We start from the raw sequence: 16,578 nt of genomic DNA, 5'->3' as shown, positions 1-16,578 counted from the left end.
TGTTGCCGTCGCACACACTGCTGCTAACTTTTTACCAAAACTGTTTCTGCATGTAAGCAGAAGCAAAAATAGCGAAAATATTTCAAACCCGATAAAAAAAAGCGTTCGTTGTTCATCTCAATGGTATGAGTTCGACTCAATTGTATGAGTTGCAACGCGCTACTGCCGCTGCCAACGAAAGCAGCGCTGCTTGTTTCTTGCTTGTTTTTTTCATGTTAAAAATTGTTGTCGAATCGAGCGGACGTCGCGAATGTTGTGCGGCTAAATGTGTAAGGCATAGTTTGTGATAAATACCTGAGAATTGTTTAATAGCGCGTCGGTTAAGCTAACAAACGTGATGATGCTAAGCGAATAAATGCAAATGCACAAAATGAGTGCTTGAAGTTTTAAGCGTGCGAAAATAAAATGCTAACAAGCGCGTGCATTGTTTTGTTGTAGTTGTATGTGTGTGTGTATTTGCGTGTAACTGTGTGTGTGTGCGCTCAAGCATTTTGTTGTTGCGCAGAGCGCATTTTGAGTAAATTCCAAAACATAGCTGCACAGTGGCACCAGAGGCAACAAAAATAAATACAAAAACCTATTTTCATGCCCGGCTTTGTGTATGAGTGTGTGTGTATTAAATGCGTGTTTGTGTATGATTGGGTGTGCCGTTGTTGGCCGTGTTTATTAAAATTTTCCTCGTTTTATTTCGAACGCAACTCAAGCTCTTGTCTGTATGTGTGTGTGTGTGAGATTCTGTTTTTTTTTTTGTTTTTGGTGCGTCGCTGCTTTGTTTTTCAACTACGCTTTGGCCCAGTCTTTCACTATTCTTTCATTCTAAGCCTATTCGTAAGCGGCTGTCGAGCACCAGTCAAGTGTCATTGTGTGTAATAATGCGAGTATATGTGTATCTCTGTGTGTGTGTGTGAAGAAGCAACAAATGCGGCGATAGGTTCGCGTTACCAACTGTGGCTGGCACAATTATTTAAAATCTTGCTGCTGCTTCTTGCTCGGCCTACGTGATAAAATGTGACCAGAGGCAAGCAACATGAATAACCGGCCAAAACGCAAATGGTCGCTTGCTTCAAGTACCAATTAGAATTTATTATAAAATTTATTATAATGCTTATTCAACTTTCACGCACACACACACAAACGCAGGCAGACAAACCATTAGGCTCGTCAAAGAAATTTTTTTATAGGCATTTGCTTATGCGCGCGCTTTGATAAGACTCTCGCGCTCTTTGGCGCTCTCTCTTTAACTGAAGTTCCAAGAACAACAAATACAACAACACAACAACAACAACAACTACTACAAACAAGGACAGGCAGGCCAAAGGCAATTGGCAAACAAAACTTCTTTTGCTGTTGCTTTTGCTTTCTGCGTTTGGCTTTGCTTTGCGCGTATTAAATAATATACATCGTAATAAAAAGTTTAATTAATTGCAGCAAATTAGTGCAAAATGTGGCTAAAACGTGTGCGATAAAAGCAAATTACGCGTAAATACCATAAAGAGGAAATTATAAAATTACAACACAACAACAACAACATCAACATCATCATCAAGTGCAGTATCTGTGTGTGCGCGTGTGTGTGAGTGTGTTGCTGTTTATTTGTGTATTTGTGTGCGTTTGCAACAGATGCTGCCAACGTTACAATCTAAGTGTGTTTTGTTGTTGTTGCGCAAAGACAACAACAACAGAAACATCAACAACAACAACAACAACAACAACATTTTAATCAACGACAACAACGACGCCTAAACTAGAGCGAGAGTTTACTACGATACGCTAAAGCGAGAGAGAGAGAATACATACGTCATCACACAACTGAGAGCACAACAACAACAATTCCAACAACTGCAATTACAACAACAACAACATCAGCAACATGTTCAAGTGCATTCCAATTTTCAAGGGCTGCAACAGGCAGGTGGAATTCGTTGATAAACGTCACTGTTCGCTGCCCCAAGTGCCCGAGGAAATTTTACGCTACTCGCGCACCCTTGAAGAGCTTTTCCTCGATGCGAATCACATACGGGATTTGCCAAAGGTAATTATAACACACACACACACACACATACAAAAATTATAAATAAATTAAGTTATTGCGTAGACTAATTTTAGCAAAGAAAGATGTTAACTTTTGATTTATGGTTATTTAAGCTGACTTGTCTAGCATTTTAAAATATTTAATTACTTAATTTTGTATAAAACAAAAGATTTGCTAGTTGTCTGACAATAAATATCAAAATGTTAATCACATCGGTGAGATCAAACTAATATAGCAACATTTTTGAAAAGAACTACAACATTTTTTTAATTGCAAAAACGTGTTTTATTTTCTTTTTATGACTTCTTGCAACACTTAAATTTTATTTATTTTTTAAATTACATATTTAGTTGCTTGAAGCTAAAGTTCTAGCATTTTGCTCACTTTTAAAATGGAAATATCAAATATAATATCGATCTGATCTAAAACGTTTTCAAGCTTGTTTCTTGGTACTTTTTTAAATTGTAAAAATATTAATAATTAATTTAATATGTGAATTTCATACGTATTTAAATACGCTAATATTGCAAAAGATATTTTTGTAAAATTTATAGGAGCAGAAAAAAAGCAAACATGAAATCTTAGATCAAATATATATTAGATTATATTGCAAAAGCGTTTTTAAGCTTCTAGCTATGACTTCTTGGAACTCTTTTAAATTAAATGAATATGACTATATTTTTTTGATATATATATTTTGATTCTTGATGCTAGTATTCTATTATTTCAATAGATTTTATGCTCTCGATCTGAGAAATTGCGAAAGCATTTTTAAGCTTCTAGCTATGACTTCTTGGAACTTTCTTAGCTTGTGAATAATATTATTATTTTTATTTGCGATCGCTTAAGGGGTAAGTGGCGGGTAGTTGTTGTTTGCAGCTCAAGCTTTTTGCATCTTTTGTTCAGCGTCATGGGTTCAATGAACTCTGTGCTCTTTGTTGTGCACTTTTTTCACTATTTTTATGCAATTTGTTATGCAGTCCTTACTTACTCAGAGGGTCGCACTCCAAGATGCTTGTCCAGCTAGCTACCTAACTACCTAAACTACTCCCCATGGCAAAAGCTACTACAAACGCTAACCAAGTGGCATGAGCGCATCTTGAGCGCGCAACGTTGCAACAATAATTACAACAAAAGACGTCCGTTTGCTGCAGCTCAGGCGGAAGTCTTTAATTAATACGCTGAAAGTGAACAACTTAAAGAGTGTGGAGAGGGGCAGCAGCACTGGGTGGGCGGGGCAGGGCAGTGCTTTTTAACAAAGAGCGGCGAGTGTCTGTGGCATGCATAATTGAATCTTAAATTACAACAGCGCTGCAGCCTTAAGAAGCTTCAAAGAAAACACCGGTCAGTGCTTAATTTTTCCTATAAGCAAACTACAATTACAATTAAAATATTATTTGGGGTTGGAAATTGATATTTATTTGCATTTGTTGAAATCCGAAGGGTTGCCAGCAGCTGATAAAATAAACAAATTAAACAAACACAAGTTGTAAACAAATATGAAAGAAAAACAAGCGTTGACATAGCAACAAGTGGGGAGAATTGATTGCAGTCTATGCATAAATAAAATAAAGGGAAGTGGGTGGGGTGGGGTGGTGTAGTGTGCAATTCATTTTTGCGGTCGGTTACAGTTTTAGCTGCATTGTTGTGGTGCGCCAAGCACTCGCTAATAAACTTCTAATGCAAATGATATTGTTGTTGTTGCAGCAACATGTTGCTGACCGCTAACAGCAGCAGCAGCAACAATGCTTAGCAGCAAACAATGCATAGCACATAATAATGATGATGTTCTTTTAGCTCATAGATAAAGCCAAGCAAGCAAGCAGAATAGCAGAATAGTAAAAAAGCAAAGAGAGTAGAACGTTCGTTAGAATTTCAAAGCGAGTTGACAGACAGACAGACAGACAGCGTCGGATGTTCAAGCTCTGCTCGTACGTCAACCCTTTTGGCTCCGCAACAGACAATTTCCGCGTTGTCATAGCAACAATAAACATCAACAACAGCAGCAGCAGCAGCTAGAGCAGCAGCAGCAACAAGAGCAGCGCAGCCAGCAATCGTGCTTCAATTGAATTGCTCTTAACTCGACAACAATCTGCCTCAATCTCTCAGCTCAGTCTATTTATGTCGTTTGTCGTATTACTGGGACTGGGATGTTGCCCCCAACTAGAGAGCAGTCAAAATAGCTGGCAGTTAAAATTGAAATGCCATAACATTGCCATGCTAAATAATTTGTTAAAAATAAAATAAAAGTTTGCTTATTCACTTTGTAGTAGCAGTTGAATGCATAAAGTTTGCCTTTGATGCAGTTTTGCTGCAGAAAGTTAAAACAAGTTCTATAAACATAGAAGCAATAAACTAAACTTAGCTATATGCGTATTGAAAAATGTTTTAATTTGTTTAAACGTTCGCTTATTGCTTTATATAGAAAGCTTTTAATTTGTAATAACTTTCTATTTCTTAATATGTATATAGAAATATTTAAATTTGCTTAAACGTTCGCTTTATATAGAATCGTTTTAATTTGCTACAATTTTATATTTCCAAATATGTATATAGAAATATTTTGAATACAAATTTGTGCTGCTTACATTTAACTAACTTTATGCTCTCATAACTCAACGCTTTGTTCTAATCACTGCCTTTTAACTTTGGAGCTTAAGCCAACTCACATGGAATTCTTTATCATGTTTATTTGTTTAACACTCGCTATCATTATAAATTATTTTTTTTTGGGCATTGCATTATGCAGAACCTACCTCAAAGTATTTTATTTGTAGAAGCTTTAAAGTTGAGCAAGTTCTTTAGCTTGCAACTTGCATTGAAGGTCTTTAACTCACACACACATACAAATACTTTATTTTATTTTTTGGGGTCACACAATTAGTCACGCTTGTTGATAAGATAGCAGCGCCAGTAATCGCAGCTTATCGTAGCTAATGGGCCTGCCTTCCTACCTGTGACTGCTACTTGCCACACACACACACACACCCAGCTGAGTGGTTGTGCGGCTGTCTTTTTAGCCCAGTTATTGCTTTCGCAACCCGAAGCGTTTACGTGCTCTCATTCTCATTGCTGCTGCTGTTGTTGTTGTTATTGTCGCAGGTGCTTTGCCAGAACTTAACCGTCTGTCTGAGCTATCGAGCAACATATTGGAATACAATACGAAACGCCAGCCAGTCAGCCAGCCAGCCAACAGTGGCAATGACATCATTTAGCCCCAAAGCTATCAAAACACAACTGAAAATACTTGCGAGTCTCTCGCACATTTGAAAATTGAATATCGCTGCTTTTGCTTTAAGCCAACTTTACTAACCATACACTTCAGTTCCAGTCTACTCTAAATGCCAAAGCAATGTGCAAACTTTTTTATATTGATTTTCTGTTTTTGTTTAAAACATTTTTGGTATTTCAATTGGTCACAGTTAGTTTAAAAAAAATAAAAGCTGCGTGCTCAGCGCTTTGGTTTAGACGATTACGTAGACTCGTAGACTAAAACCGGTTTCAGCTTTAATAAATGTTCCCAAGCTATTTCAATTAGTTGCAATACCCTCTAAAAAATAAAAATCAAACAAAAGTTGAGCGCGGGGGTATGAGAGACTAAAGAGAAATGAGAAATAATAACAATTGAATAAAAATTTAAAGAGGGTAAGACTGAAAAGAATGTATAAGCTGAAATTAATTTTAGAAAAATATATAAATGTTAAATAATATTGAGCGAATTAATTTTAAATATTTTAGTTTGAAAAATAAATTTTAAATAAATTAAATAATGAGATAAGGCCTAAAATAAATTTTAAAAAATTCAAAATAATATATAGAAGTAATAATTAGTATTACAGAGTTTATTTAGTATTTATTTAATGACGACTGTTCATACAATCGATCGATAAACGGAAATGTTGCCTAAAAAGTATTTAAAATTATATATCATAATTTTCACAATTTATAGTGAAACTATAGCTCAAATTCTCGCAGTGCAGTGCTCTAGTTGAAAATGTTCCATTGCTTTTGGCATTAGCATCTTCCCAAACAATAACTGACGTCAAGGCGAGAGCGAGAGCGAGAGCGAGAGCGGTTAGAGCTTAATGTGTGTACAGTCGCTATGGCAATACAGTTGCAAGCATCGTTAATTGCTGGCTGGGAATGCAGTTGGGATGGGACTGGGAGTGCTGCTGCTGCTGCTTGTTATCGATAAATTTGTGAACTAAATTGCTAAAGTAACAAGCAGATAGCAATTGCGCTTGTTGTGACGCTTGCGGGCAGTTCGGGGCGACTTAAATATGATTTAAAACAGCTTTAAGCCACAAACACAGTTGTCAGCATGACAGCGGCGGCGGCAACAATAAGCGCGTGACTGCAACTAATGCGCGATGGGGATGTTGCAAGTGCGTGTGTGTCGCTAGAAAAATGAAGATGTACAGAATTGAGCAGGCGCACAGCTTTTGGCTGAAAGCAAAGCTAGAGACAGAGACAGAGACAGAGACTCTGCTGCTAGTGGCAGATGGCACACACACGCGGCTAGAGCAAAAGTATCTACACATATGTGCATCTGTATCTGCATCTCTGCAAACTGCAGCAGCAGCAGCAGCGGCTGCCGGTTCAGTCAGCCATATAGACAATCGAGTTGGTGCTTGCTGCTTTTCAGCTAAAGCTACTGAGCTGTTTTTATTGTTGTTGCTGTCGTTGTTCTAGCTCAGCTGGTTTTTCACATTTATGTAGATGCGCCAAGCACAAAAGATATGTGTGTGTGTGCGTGTGTGTGTATCTGTAGCTGTATCTAGAACTCGTTTTGGGCAGCGCGTTTCGCTTGCGACTCTTGCTGTGCGCCCAGTCATTTGCAACATGCACACCACCAAACATTAAACGCATATGTGTGAGCATAAGAGCGAGATACACACACACGCACAGGCACACACGCGCACATGTGTGTACAGAACTTGTTAGTTGCGAGTGCTGCCTTGATGAAATTACTGTAACTCAACCAAGCGCATTAGTAGCTTTGGCTAACGAATAGCTTTAGCTAGCTGTAGCTACAGTGAACAGTTGCTTATAGTTTGAGCATTAAATTAAACAATTCAATTATTACATTTATTTATATTATAATTTATACATATACTATAATTTAAAGCAGTAGTCATTTAAACAAAACTTATATCTAAGGATGAGGCTTGAAAGTCGCTCAATTGAAATAGTTGGCAGGCTCAGAACTTAGAGATATTTTAATGCCGAGATTAATTTTTTTATTTGTAGTAATACAAACCAGAATTATTATATGATTCAAATGACGTAGGCAAAACTTATGGTTATATTATAATTATTGCTTTAACTATAAATACTTATTAATTTGCCTGAGATCAGCGAAAGTTCAGCTTAATTATTTTTCATCAATTAATGCATCAAATGCAACTTTTTGTTACTGGCTACGATGCTGTTTTAATTTTAATTTGTTTAAATTTAATTTCTATAAACATTTGCTAGAATGAATAATTTAATATTTTAGCTAATAGATTTTCACGCTCAAAAGCTGAATGATATACACTTGTAGTAGCACTCAGCTTTTGAAAGTGTCAAAAGTACAAAATAAGATAATTAAACTAAGATAATTAGCTAGCTAAATATAAACTTCCGGCCCAGACGACTTTGCATTATTTATTTTCCACATTATTATGATGACATATTCGATTCTACTTAAATGCGAATTCTCTAGCGAATATTTGTTTGTTTCTTTTAAATAAATGTGTGTATCATAAAGAGAATTTTGTTTCACAGCTGCCTTAGTTAGTTCTTTTAAATAAATGCGTCAGTTTGCTCTTCCGCCGCATAGCTTTGTATATAAAATTGTATCGCAGCTTAAAAGCCTCAACAATTTTGTTCACTCAATATAATTGCTTTAGCCTTTTAGGCCATAACAATAGCCAGTGTCCACTGTACATGGCGCGCTTTGTTTATATTTTTTACTACATGTTTGAGTCATGGTTCAGCAAAGTTGCTGCTGTTGCCCATTAGAGGGCAAGTAAATTGGTTTTTGTTCAAAATGTGCTTTCAAACAAAAGCAAATTGCATTTGCTTTGACCGTAAGTTACTTTGACTAATTAATTGAATTATGTGCTGCTGCCTGGTTTATAGTTTTATATTTAATATGCAAGTTGCTGCCCACTGTACACACGCACACAGTCATGTGTGTGTAGTGCAGCAAACTTGCTTGGCCTGGTCTGCAACTACAACAACAACTGAGTGCGGCTACCTGGTCTATAGTTTGGGCCTGCTGCTGCTGCTTGCTGTGCGCCTGCTCCAACTAGATACAATAGTAAAAGTGTGCTGGCTGACTGAACGTATGCCAGTCGCGTCAGTGAGTGAGTCCCAAGTGTGTGTGTGTGTGTGTGTGTGTGTGTGGCGAGACTGTTTGTGCAACTTGTACGTGGCACAATGCGATGCCGGCCGGCCGGTCTGTAATTTATGTTGCTGCCAAAGAGTGACTGGCAAAGATACAAACACACACACAGTCGCACACACACACACACATACATACATAGGCAGCACTTTGGCGTGGGCTGTCATAGGCTTCAGGGCAGTCAGTTTACAATTCACATTCATTTTTATTGTCATCATGGCTTTGCTTGCTTGCTTTGGTGTCCTGCCTTTTGCATTTTGTCGGCCATTGCTCCGCTCTCTGCTCTCTTTCGCTGCCTGCCGCCCACCTGCATTTCCCCAACCCCCTTCATATGCAATTTGTGGCATTTTATACGCTTTTTTTTGTTTTCCTGCCTTTTGTCAACTGACAGTTACAACTTTTCTGACGCATGATTTGTTGCAAAGGCCTTGCGTTTGTTTATAAATATAGCAGCAGCAGCAAAAAATTGTCATAAATGTAGCTGGAAAATTTATGCGCCTTACAATTGATCAGCACACACAAAAGATTTTTCGTATTTAAACAATTTTTATGGCTTGCCAAAGACTTTGATGTTTAATTAAAATTTTAGCGCTAAATAAATTCATTTTGTATTTTCTTTAAGTTTTATTTTGACTGCTGTGTGTGTGTGAGTGTGTGCGTCTTATAATTGGGTCAGCATCGTTAGCAATTGAGGCAGTCGTCGCTCAATGCTCCAGTCATTTAATTGCTGAAGAATTTAATATACTTTATGTCAACAACTACGAATTATTTTCATTATTATGGTGACTGTTGCTGCTGCTGCTGCTTTTTGGGGTCAGATGCGAACCAACAATGGCCGATAAAAATCGCTGGCGCAAATATGAAAGCAGCAGCGTCGACTGCGGCTGCGACGGCGGCTGTTAACCTTGAGGTCTATGACTCAGCTCTGCAGCGAGTAGGGGGCGCTGCTTTCTTTTGCCCGAAAAAGCAAATGATGAGTGAGTTGAGTGTGTGTGCTCCATATTGCAAGAAGGTCAGACATAAAATGCTGACTTATGGTTGTGCCACGGCCGCCGCAGCGACGAGTGAGCGACGACGACGACGACCCTTCACTTTAAGAAAGCCAAGCCAGCGCTCTAGGTGCGCCGCAAATAATTTATGGCAAATCGAAGAACGTTGCAAAGAAATCGTGATTTTCATAAATGAATTGTATTTTTTTTTTTTTTTTGGCGACATGTTGCGCTGACGAATAGAAAGCTAACTAAGTAAAGGATGCGGCTGCTGCTAAATGCCGGACGCGGGTCACGCCGCCGCCGTCGCTTACGCTGACAAAGACACAACGACGTGGCGCTCGGGCTGAGAAAATTTATGACCATGAAAGCGAGATGAACTGCAACACGTTCAAGCGATTGTCTATGTCTATCAGCAAGGGGGGGTGGGGGTTGGTGGGGGGTTGTGACTGTTTGTCGTGCCGCAAGACTTCAACTCAAGTTTGTTTCTTTTCTGTTCGTTTCATTGCAGAATTTCTTCAGATTGCATCGCCTGAGAAAATTGGGACTGAGTGACAATGAAATTGGACGTTTGCCGCCGGATATACAAAACTTTGAAAATCTTGTTGAGCTTGATGTTTCACGAAACGGTAAGTCAAACGAAACACGACACTGCTGCACTGTGGCATGCAACAAGTGATTAAAATATGTCGCCTGACATGCAACAATTTTTATATACAAAAGATTAAAGCTGCTTTCTCTATTTAGACAGAGAACTACTAAACTTGAAGTTTACACATTGTTGAGTTGCAATCAGCGCGTCTCGCGCTTGATTCATTTTCCGCTTAAGCGAGCATAAATCCGTAAGCAGTAATCAGTAATTGGAGTTAAACTGCCAGCGTGTGTCTATAAATAAACAAAAGGCAATGCCAAGTATAAATATATGAATGCATTCATTGCTTATAACGCCTGCCATTCATAGCACTAAATTAACTGCCAGTTAATTATAAAAGCTGCAACTTCTTGTGGCTTCCTATATCCGTTTGGCTTCCAGCTGCACAACCCCAACTGCATATTAGATTACCTTAGCTTAGCCCAAGTTGATTGCGCTCATTAAACAAAGCTGACAATGCAGCTTGTGGCTTTGTTGCTTGGCTTATGCATATGACCCACAAAATGATCGAAAAGCAAATACAAATCCACAGCCAAAGTGAACGTTGCCGCCAATCGTCGCCTTGTGCTCGAAACTTGAGCTGCGCGCTCGACTTGGGTGAAAGGCCAGCCAGCGACTCCAAAATGCTGTGATGTGCGCCTAAAATGTGATCAAAGTTGATCACAGTGATTTTCACAGCGCGCTATGTGCAACACTTTTAAGCAGTCGCCATGTGGGTGGAAAAGCCTTTCACATGGCCAAAAGACTGTTATTAGTTTTGCTTCGCTCTCTTTCTCTTTCTCTCGCTTTGCTTGCAGACATGACTTTGAACTCTTTGAAAATTGTTTCAATTTGTGTGTGGCAGGTGCATTGCAATATTTTGGACCACACCTTGCATTTTTCATTTTTTAAACTTGCCCATTTTTATTTTTGTTTTGCTTTTTGCTCTGCCACTCGAAATGGTTAAAATTAGCGCCGACTGATTCGCTGCTGGCTTTGTGGTCATAACAATGCCAGTTCTCTACCATATAAATGCAGTCACACACACACACACACACACATGCATACATGTATAAATACCTGGCGATAACACAACAGACTGCGCACGCAAAGCATATATTACGTATACGCCCGCTTGCACTTGACAAAAGAATTGTGTAAAGCCCGCGCAGTCGACGCGACGTGCGCTGCATTTGTATATGGCTAGGCACAGTGGTGCAAAAGCGTTTATAAGTTAAATAAAATGCTTACTTCATTGCCAATAAAATGTAATTTATTATTTATATATAATAATATTTATGGCATTGACATTTAAAATGTTGCTAGGCACAGTGGTGCAAAAATAATAGAAAAATGTATAAAATTATAACTTTATTGGCAATGCATTTTTAATAATAATATTTTGGGTTATGCTGTGTTGTATGTTGCTTGGCACAGTGGTGCAAAAACTATCAAAAATGTATACAATTTTATTACTTAATATGCATGCAATTTTAATATAAATTGTATATGTCATGCCATGTTTTATGTGGCTAGGCACAGTGGTACAAAAATGTTACCTAATAAACATGCAATTTTAATAATAATTTATGCATGGCGTGCCATATTGTATGTGGCTAGGCACAGTGGTGCAAAAGCAACTAAAAATGTTTACTCAATGTGCATGCAATTTTAATAATAATTTATTTATGTAAGCTAGGCACAGTGCTTCAAAAATGATTATAGATTAAATTTAAATTATTGCTTTATTTATATAATCAATAATGACATTGCATAGGCACATTGGTGTAAAAGTGTTTAAAATTTAATAAGAAATTTTACCTTAATTGGCTATAAATTTCTGCATTAATAATTTCATTTATGCCATGCAATTATTACACAATTTGAAGCTGCTTTGGCACCACTGTGCAGCAACTAGCATTGCAACAGCTTGTGGGTGTGTGTGTGTGTTTGTGTGTGTGTATTATGCAGGTGTTGTCGCCATTAGCAGCCATAAGTTTTTGTATATTTGCACGTAAATTTTTATGACAAGTTGACCTGCTTACGAAATGCGCCAGCAGAGGGCGCTGCTGCAGTTCACACGCAGTCGCTGTTTTTGCTTCTCATTTGCTGCACGCTAATTATTTGTTTATTTGTGGTTAGACTTAAATTTCTCAATTTGTTGCAAATTTCATGCCTTGTTTATTACAAATACATACAAAAATAATAATAAACTAAATTTAGCTGCAGTCGTTGAACGCACGAGTAGCGCCTAGATAAGCTTGGTTTATTTATTTAGTTAGCAGAGTGTGAGTAAGACAGACAGACAAATAAACAATGCGTCAGAGTGCGAATTTCTATAGGTTATTTAAGTCTGTGTGTGTGTGCGTGTGTGTGTGATGAGAAAGGGAAGCATTGATTACTGTGGGAACAGACAATAAAATAAATATGGCAATGCTATTGGAAACGCTTGACGCACTGAAAAGTGAAATTTAAAGCCTTTTCTTGCAGTGTATATGAGTCAGCTTATTGCAGATTATAAAAGCAATAAATGCAGCAATTAAATGTCATGCATTTAGACTTATATTTGATATATAGAACGTATGTGAAGCAAATCTGTGCCATCTTTTCAACAAGTTTCTTGTGCTCGCTCAGTTGCAACTGAGGCGTGTCAACTGGGTCAAAGTTAAGCGCTGCATATAGAGTCGGGGCTTTTGTTGTGACATTCAAGTAGCTTTTGCCTTTAAGTCGTTGACAGCAGCAGCAACTAACAAACGCAACAGACACTAAGCTGAGCAAAAAGACAGCAGCGCACACACTCGATGGCTCAATATCAGAATAAGCATTATATATAGCAAGTTCTTGTCCATGACTTACACTAAAGTTCACTGAATGTTTATAACTTAACATTAAAGCTTGTTTAATAGCATTAAATTAAATTGCCAAATCAACAGCAACTGCTGCAAATTATAGATTTTGAATAATAGCAAAATCTATTTGGCTGTACCGTTATACATATGTTTATGTATAAAACAAAAAAGCTGCTGCTTGTGCTCCATTGACGTCACTAGCGTGTGCTGCAATTAAAAACTAATCGACAGTCGAAACAAATTCAAACACAACACAAAAATTCTCAATGCGAATGCGAATTCGACATGAGCTGTCGACATAGTGACTATAAACTTTTGTGTTTTCACTATAAATTATAAACGAATGAATTGAGCTGCATACTGATATACCCCTTTTGTTAATAATTATAGCTCATAAGCCAGCGCGCGCATAACAATGAACAATGAATATGAAAGCGCGAAAAAATTGATTGAAAATCTGCTGCGCTTCGCTGAGTTTTTGCCTCCTGCGCAGCGTTTGATAAGCGCCGCAGTCGCAGCTGCGGGATTTTGTTTAATTGAAAATAAAGCAGAGCAGAGCAGCAGCATATTAATGTGATTGACTGACAGCAAGTGCTAGAGCGGCCCAATAAATGATTTACATGTGTGTAAACCGCTCTAACTGCAACTGACAGCCACTTAACTTGCTCAAGTTGTTAAACACTTGCCGCTCAAGCATTAGAAGTGATTAGCTTGAATTGAGTGGGAGCATAAAATAAATTAGTTAGAGCATTTTTTGAAATATTTAATTTGACAGCTTGCTAACTTAAGCATTCAATTGAAATCAATAACAATCAAAACGTTGCTTGACTCTATATGGAAAAACTTAACAAAATATGCTAACTTAAACATAAAAGTGAGCACCACTTATTCCAAAAAAATGCACTTAAGGCTGCTTAGTTTGAAAATATTCAGAATATTCAGAAATTAGAGCCACTTAAGTTACGCAACTTGCGCGCGGTTCAAATTTACACAAATTTTCATACAAGCATTAGACGTAAAGATAATGAATTGGAATTAAATATACAAGCATTAGAATTATTTTTTAAGACTAGCTGCTGAAATTCATAATTTGATAAAGAACCTTAAACAAGGCTCAATGCTGTGCTGAATCTAATCAAGAGAGGCTTAAGGCTCAGCAGCAAACGCATCACAGCAATTAAAAATTTGCTTGTAACTGCCAAAGCTTCGAAAATTGCTACTATAGACGAGCTCAAAATTGTGTATGAAATCAAAGATAGTTTCTTGCTTTGCCTTGCAGCTATGCCAAAAATTGATTGATTAGTGTGCAGTTTGAAATTAGAGCCCTTGGCAAATTATAATTTGCACTTAGAGCAATGCAAAAATGTCCTGACAAGCGCATAAATTCCAACGAAAGTGCAACTGCAGGCTTATCGCTTATTGAATCAGAATTTTGCATGCAGTTCTCATCAAGCTTAATCGAATATTGTCAACAATTTGCCAACTATATTTGCCAAGCTGCCTGCCATGTGTGTCGTTTGCTTTGTAACTTTGCATGCGTTGACAGCTGCAACTCAACTCAACTCAGTTCTTTATAACTTAGTTAGTGCAAGTGCGCGACAAGTTTTGCACTAATCAAATAGCTTGACGCTGGAGCAAGCAACTGCAACTATTGCTTAATTAAATATAAAGGGGTTTGCTTAGCTAAAAAGTGTCTGAAGCCACAGGCTTGAAATTATATTTGCTTGTTAAACGCTTTAATTGCGTTTAATGCCACCTGTAGCTTTGACTACAGCAGCAACGCAACTTCAATTAAAAGTCATTTACTTAGCGCACTCCCTTGAACACAACTCAACTGCAGCTCAGCTCAGCTCAGAGCGCAGAGCTCTCTTGGCTGCCATAAAGCGCATGCAAAGGCGGCGGAAAGCCATTTCTATTTCCGCAGCAACGAAGGGAGGGGGGGGATTTGCTGCCAACAATGCGCCAGACAACGACGCTCAAGCAAATTGCAAGCACTCAAAACCCAAAGAGCGCTGCAGCCTGCAGAGAATTGAGGTCGACTCCACATTCTGCATTCAATAAAGCAAATGGCAAGCTGCCATAGCTAGAGAGCAGCTCATAATGCTGTAGCGAAGGGGCGACAGATTAAGCTTTGGTTACCTTTGCTGCTGTAATTTTCAAAAATGTGCAGCTCTTCATTAAATTGCAAAAACTCATATCGGAGCAGCTTGTGACCTCGATTGCTTTGACTGGCAGTCTGTGTTTGCCTTGGCTATATAACTGAGCACAACCTGCCATATGTTTGTTCGTTCAATGACATTGAAAAGAATTTTTCATATGCGTATGCGTGATTTTTTGCTTTTTGGCAAACGCTGACGTCGTCACTGACGTTACGCCTGGTCGATCTTTCAATCTGCTATGTCTGTTGTCTGGCGCTCATTTCAGTTTTGTCACTGAAATTTATAAGCTTTATAAATTCAGCTGCTTGTTGTTGTGCTGTTCCTGCTCTGTGCTATTTTTGAAGCTATAGACATTCGTCTACTGACTGCTTAGCACACACACGTTTATAATATTTATGCGCTGCTTAATTTCTGTGTGCACACCCAGGCGTAGCATGTGGCAATGTCTCGTATGCTGCTCTCATTGTCATTGCATAATTGCTACAATTTGATTACAATTTTATTTCATTTGTCGCTTCGAGTGTAGTGTAGTGTGTGTGCTGCTTGGCTATTTCCTCTGCCCATTTCCGTGACACTAAATGAGTTTCCAAAGCCCCAAAGCGCTCACCCCTGGGCAATTTAAAAGGTCAATGAATTGTATGCCCCCCAGAGGTGACGCCGACGCTGCGCCCTTCATCTTATGACCGCCAAGTGTGCCAAGTTGAATATGCTATTTGTCATACTGCCCAATATCCAGCCATATATGCATATAGACTAAACGAAATATGTAGCACAGCTTGTCTTACATTCAATACACGCAGCAACAATTAGCTCAACTTATTGAACAAGCCCAAGCCTAATGCAATTGAGCTGAGAGTAAAATTAATTGTTGCTCTAGAGCTGATTGGCATTTAGTTTGTCTCAAGTCATGCAACAAGTTTTATTCATTTTATACATTTAGCTTTATTTAAATTACTTTTTTTTACCAGATCAGCGTTAAAGTCCCTTGGGCGCTTTTTCGTTTTTTAAATAAAAATTGCGCCTAGTTCTTTTCACTGAATAAATTCATAGCTAAATTTCTATTGTTTAATTCAAGTCTTGTGCAGCTTTTAAAACTTTTAAACATCACTTAAGACAATAATATATTACATAATTTATTTAATAAAAACTTAGAATAATGTCTTAATATCTTTTGTTGTTTAAAGCGATGAAAGTCATTAACTCAGTCATATAAAGTTATCCAATTTGACAATAATATTTCCAATGCCTTTCTCTTGAATGTCTTTACATTTTTCTAGCTTTTCTCTCAGTGCCTTTTTCGTTTTAGTTGTGTGCCATATGTTGGCAATTGTTTTAGCCAAAAATGCCAGCCAGCCAGCGTGTACTTTAGCCAAAATAATTTGTGTGGCGGCGGCGGCGACGTCTACGCACTGCTGGGCGCAGCTTGAGCTCGTCGCACTGTCAAGAGCTTCGCACTAATGGCTGCAAATAAAACGATGAAAACTGCAATTTATGGCACTAGAGCAGCATTTATTGAATAATTTTAAT

At 38.0% G+C, this 16,578-nt stretch overlaps 1 protein-coding gene across 18 annotated transcripts in view; it reads left to right on the top strand.

Annotated features, from left to right (window-relative positions):
* Positions 1–228: 228 nt before the first annotated feature.
* LOC108602776 (protein lap4) overlaps positions 229–16,578 on the top strand; it is a 53,448-nt gene continuing 37,098 nt past the window's right edge. For all 18 annotated transcript variants that reach the window (XM_017990982.1, XM_017990966.1, XM_017990969.1 and 15 more), the window contains exons 1-3: positions 229–269; positions 1,429–2,032; positions 9,924–10,041. In XM_017990982.1, the coding sequence (XP_017846471.1) occupies positions 1,871–2,032; positions 9,924–10,041 (280 nt within the window). In that variant the 5' untranslated portion in view covers positions 229–269; positions 1,429–1,870. The remainder of the gene's footprint in view (positions 270–1,428; positions 2,033–9,923; positions 10,042–16,578) is intronic.

This window comes from Drosophila busckii, chromosome 3R (genome assembly GCF_011750605.1).
Source record: "Drosophila busckii strain San Diego stock center, stock number 13000-0081.31 chromosome 3R, ASM1175060v1, whole genome shotgun sequence".
Classification (NCBI taxonomy): domain Eukaryota; kingdom Metazoa; phylum Arthropoda; class Insecta; order Diptera; family Drosophilidae; genus Drosophila; species Drosophila busckii.
This window is presented reverse-complemented; position numbering and strand designations above follow the sequence as displayed.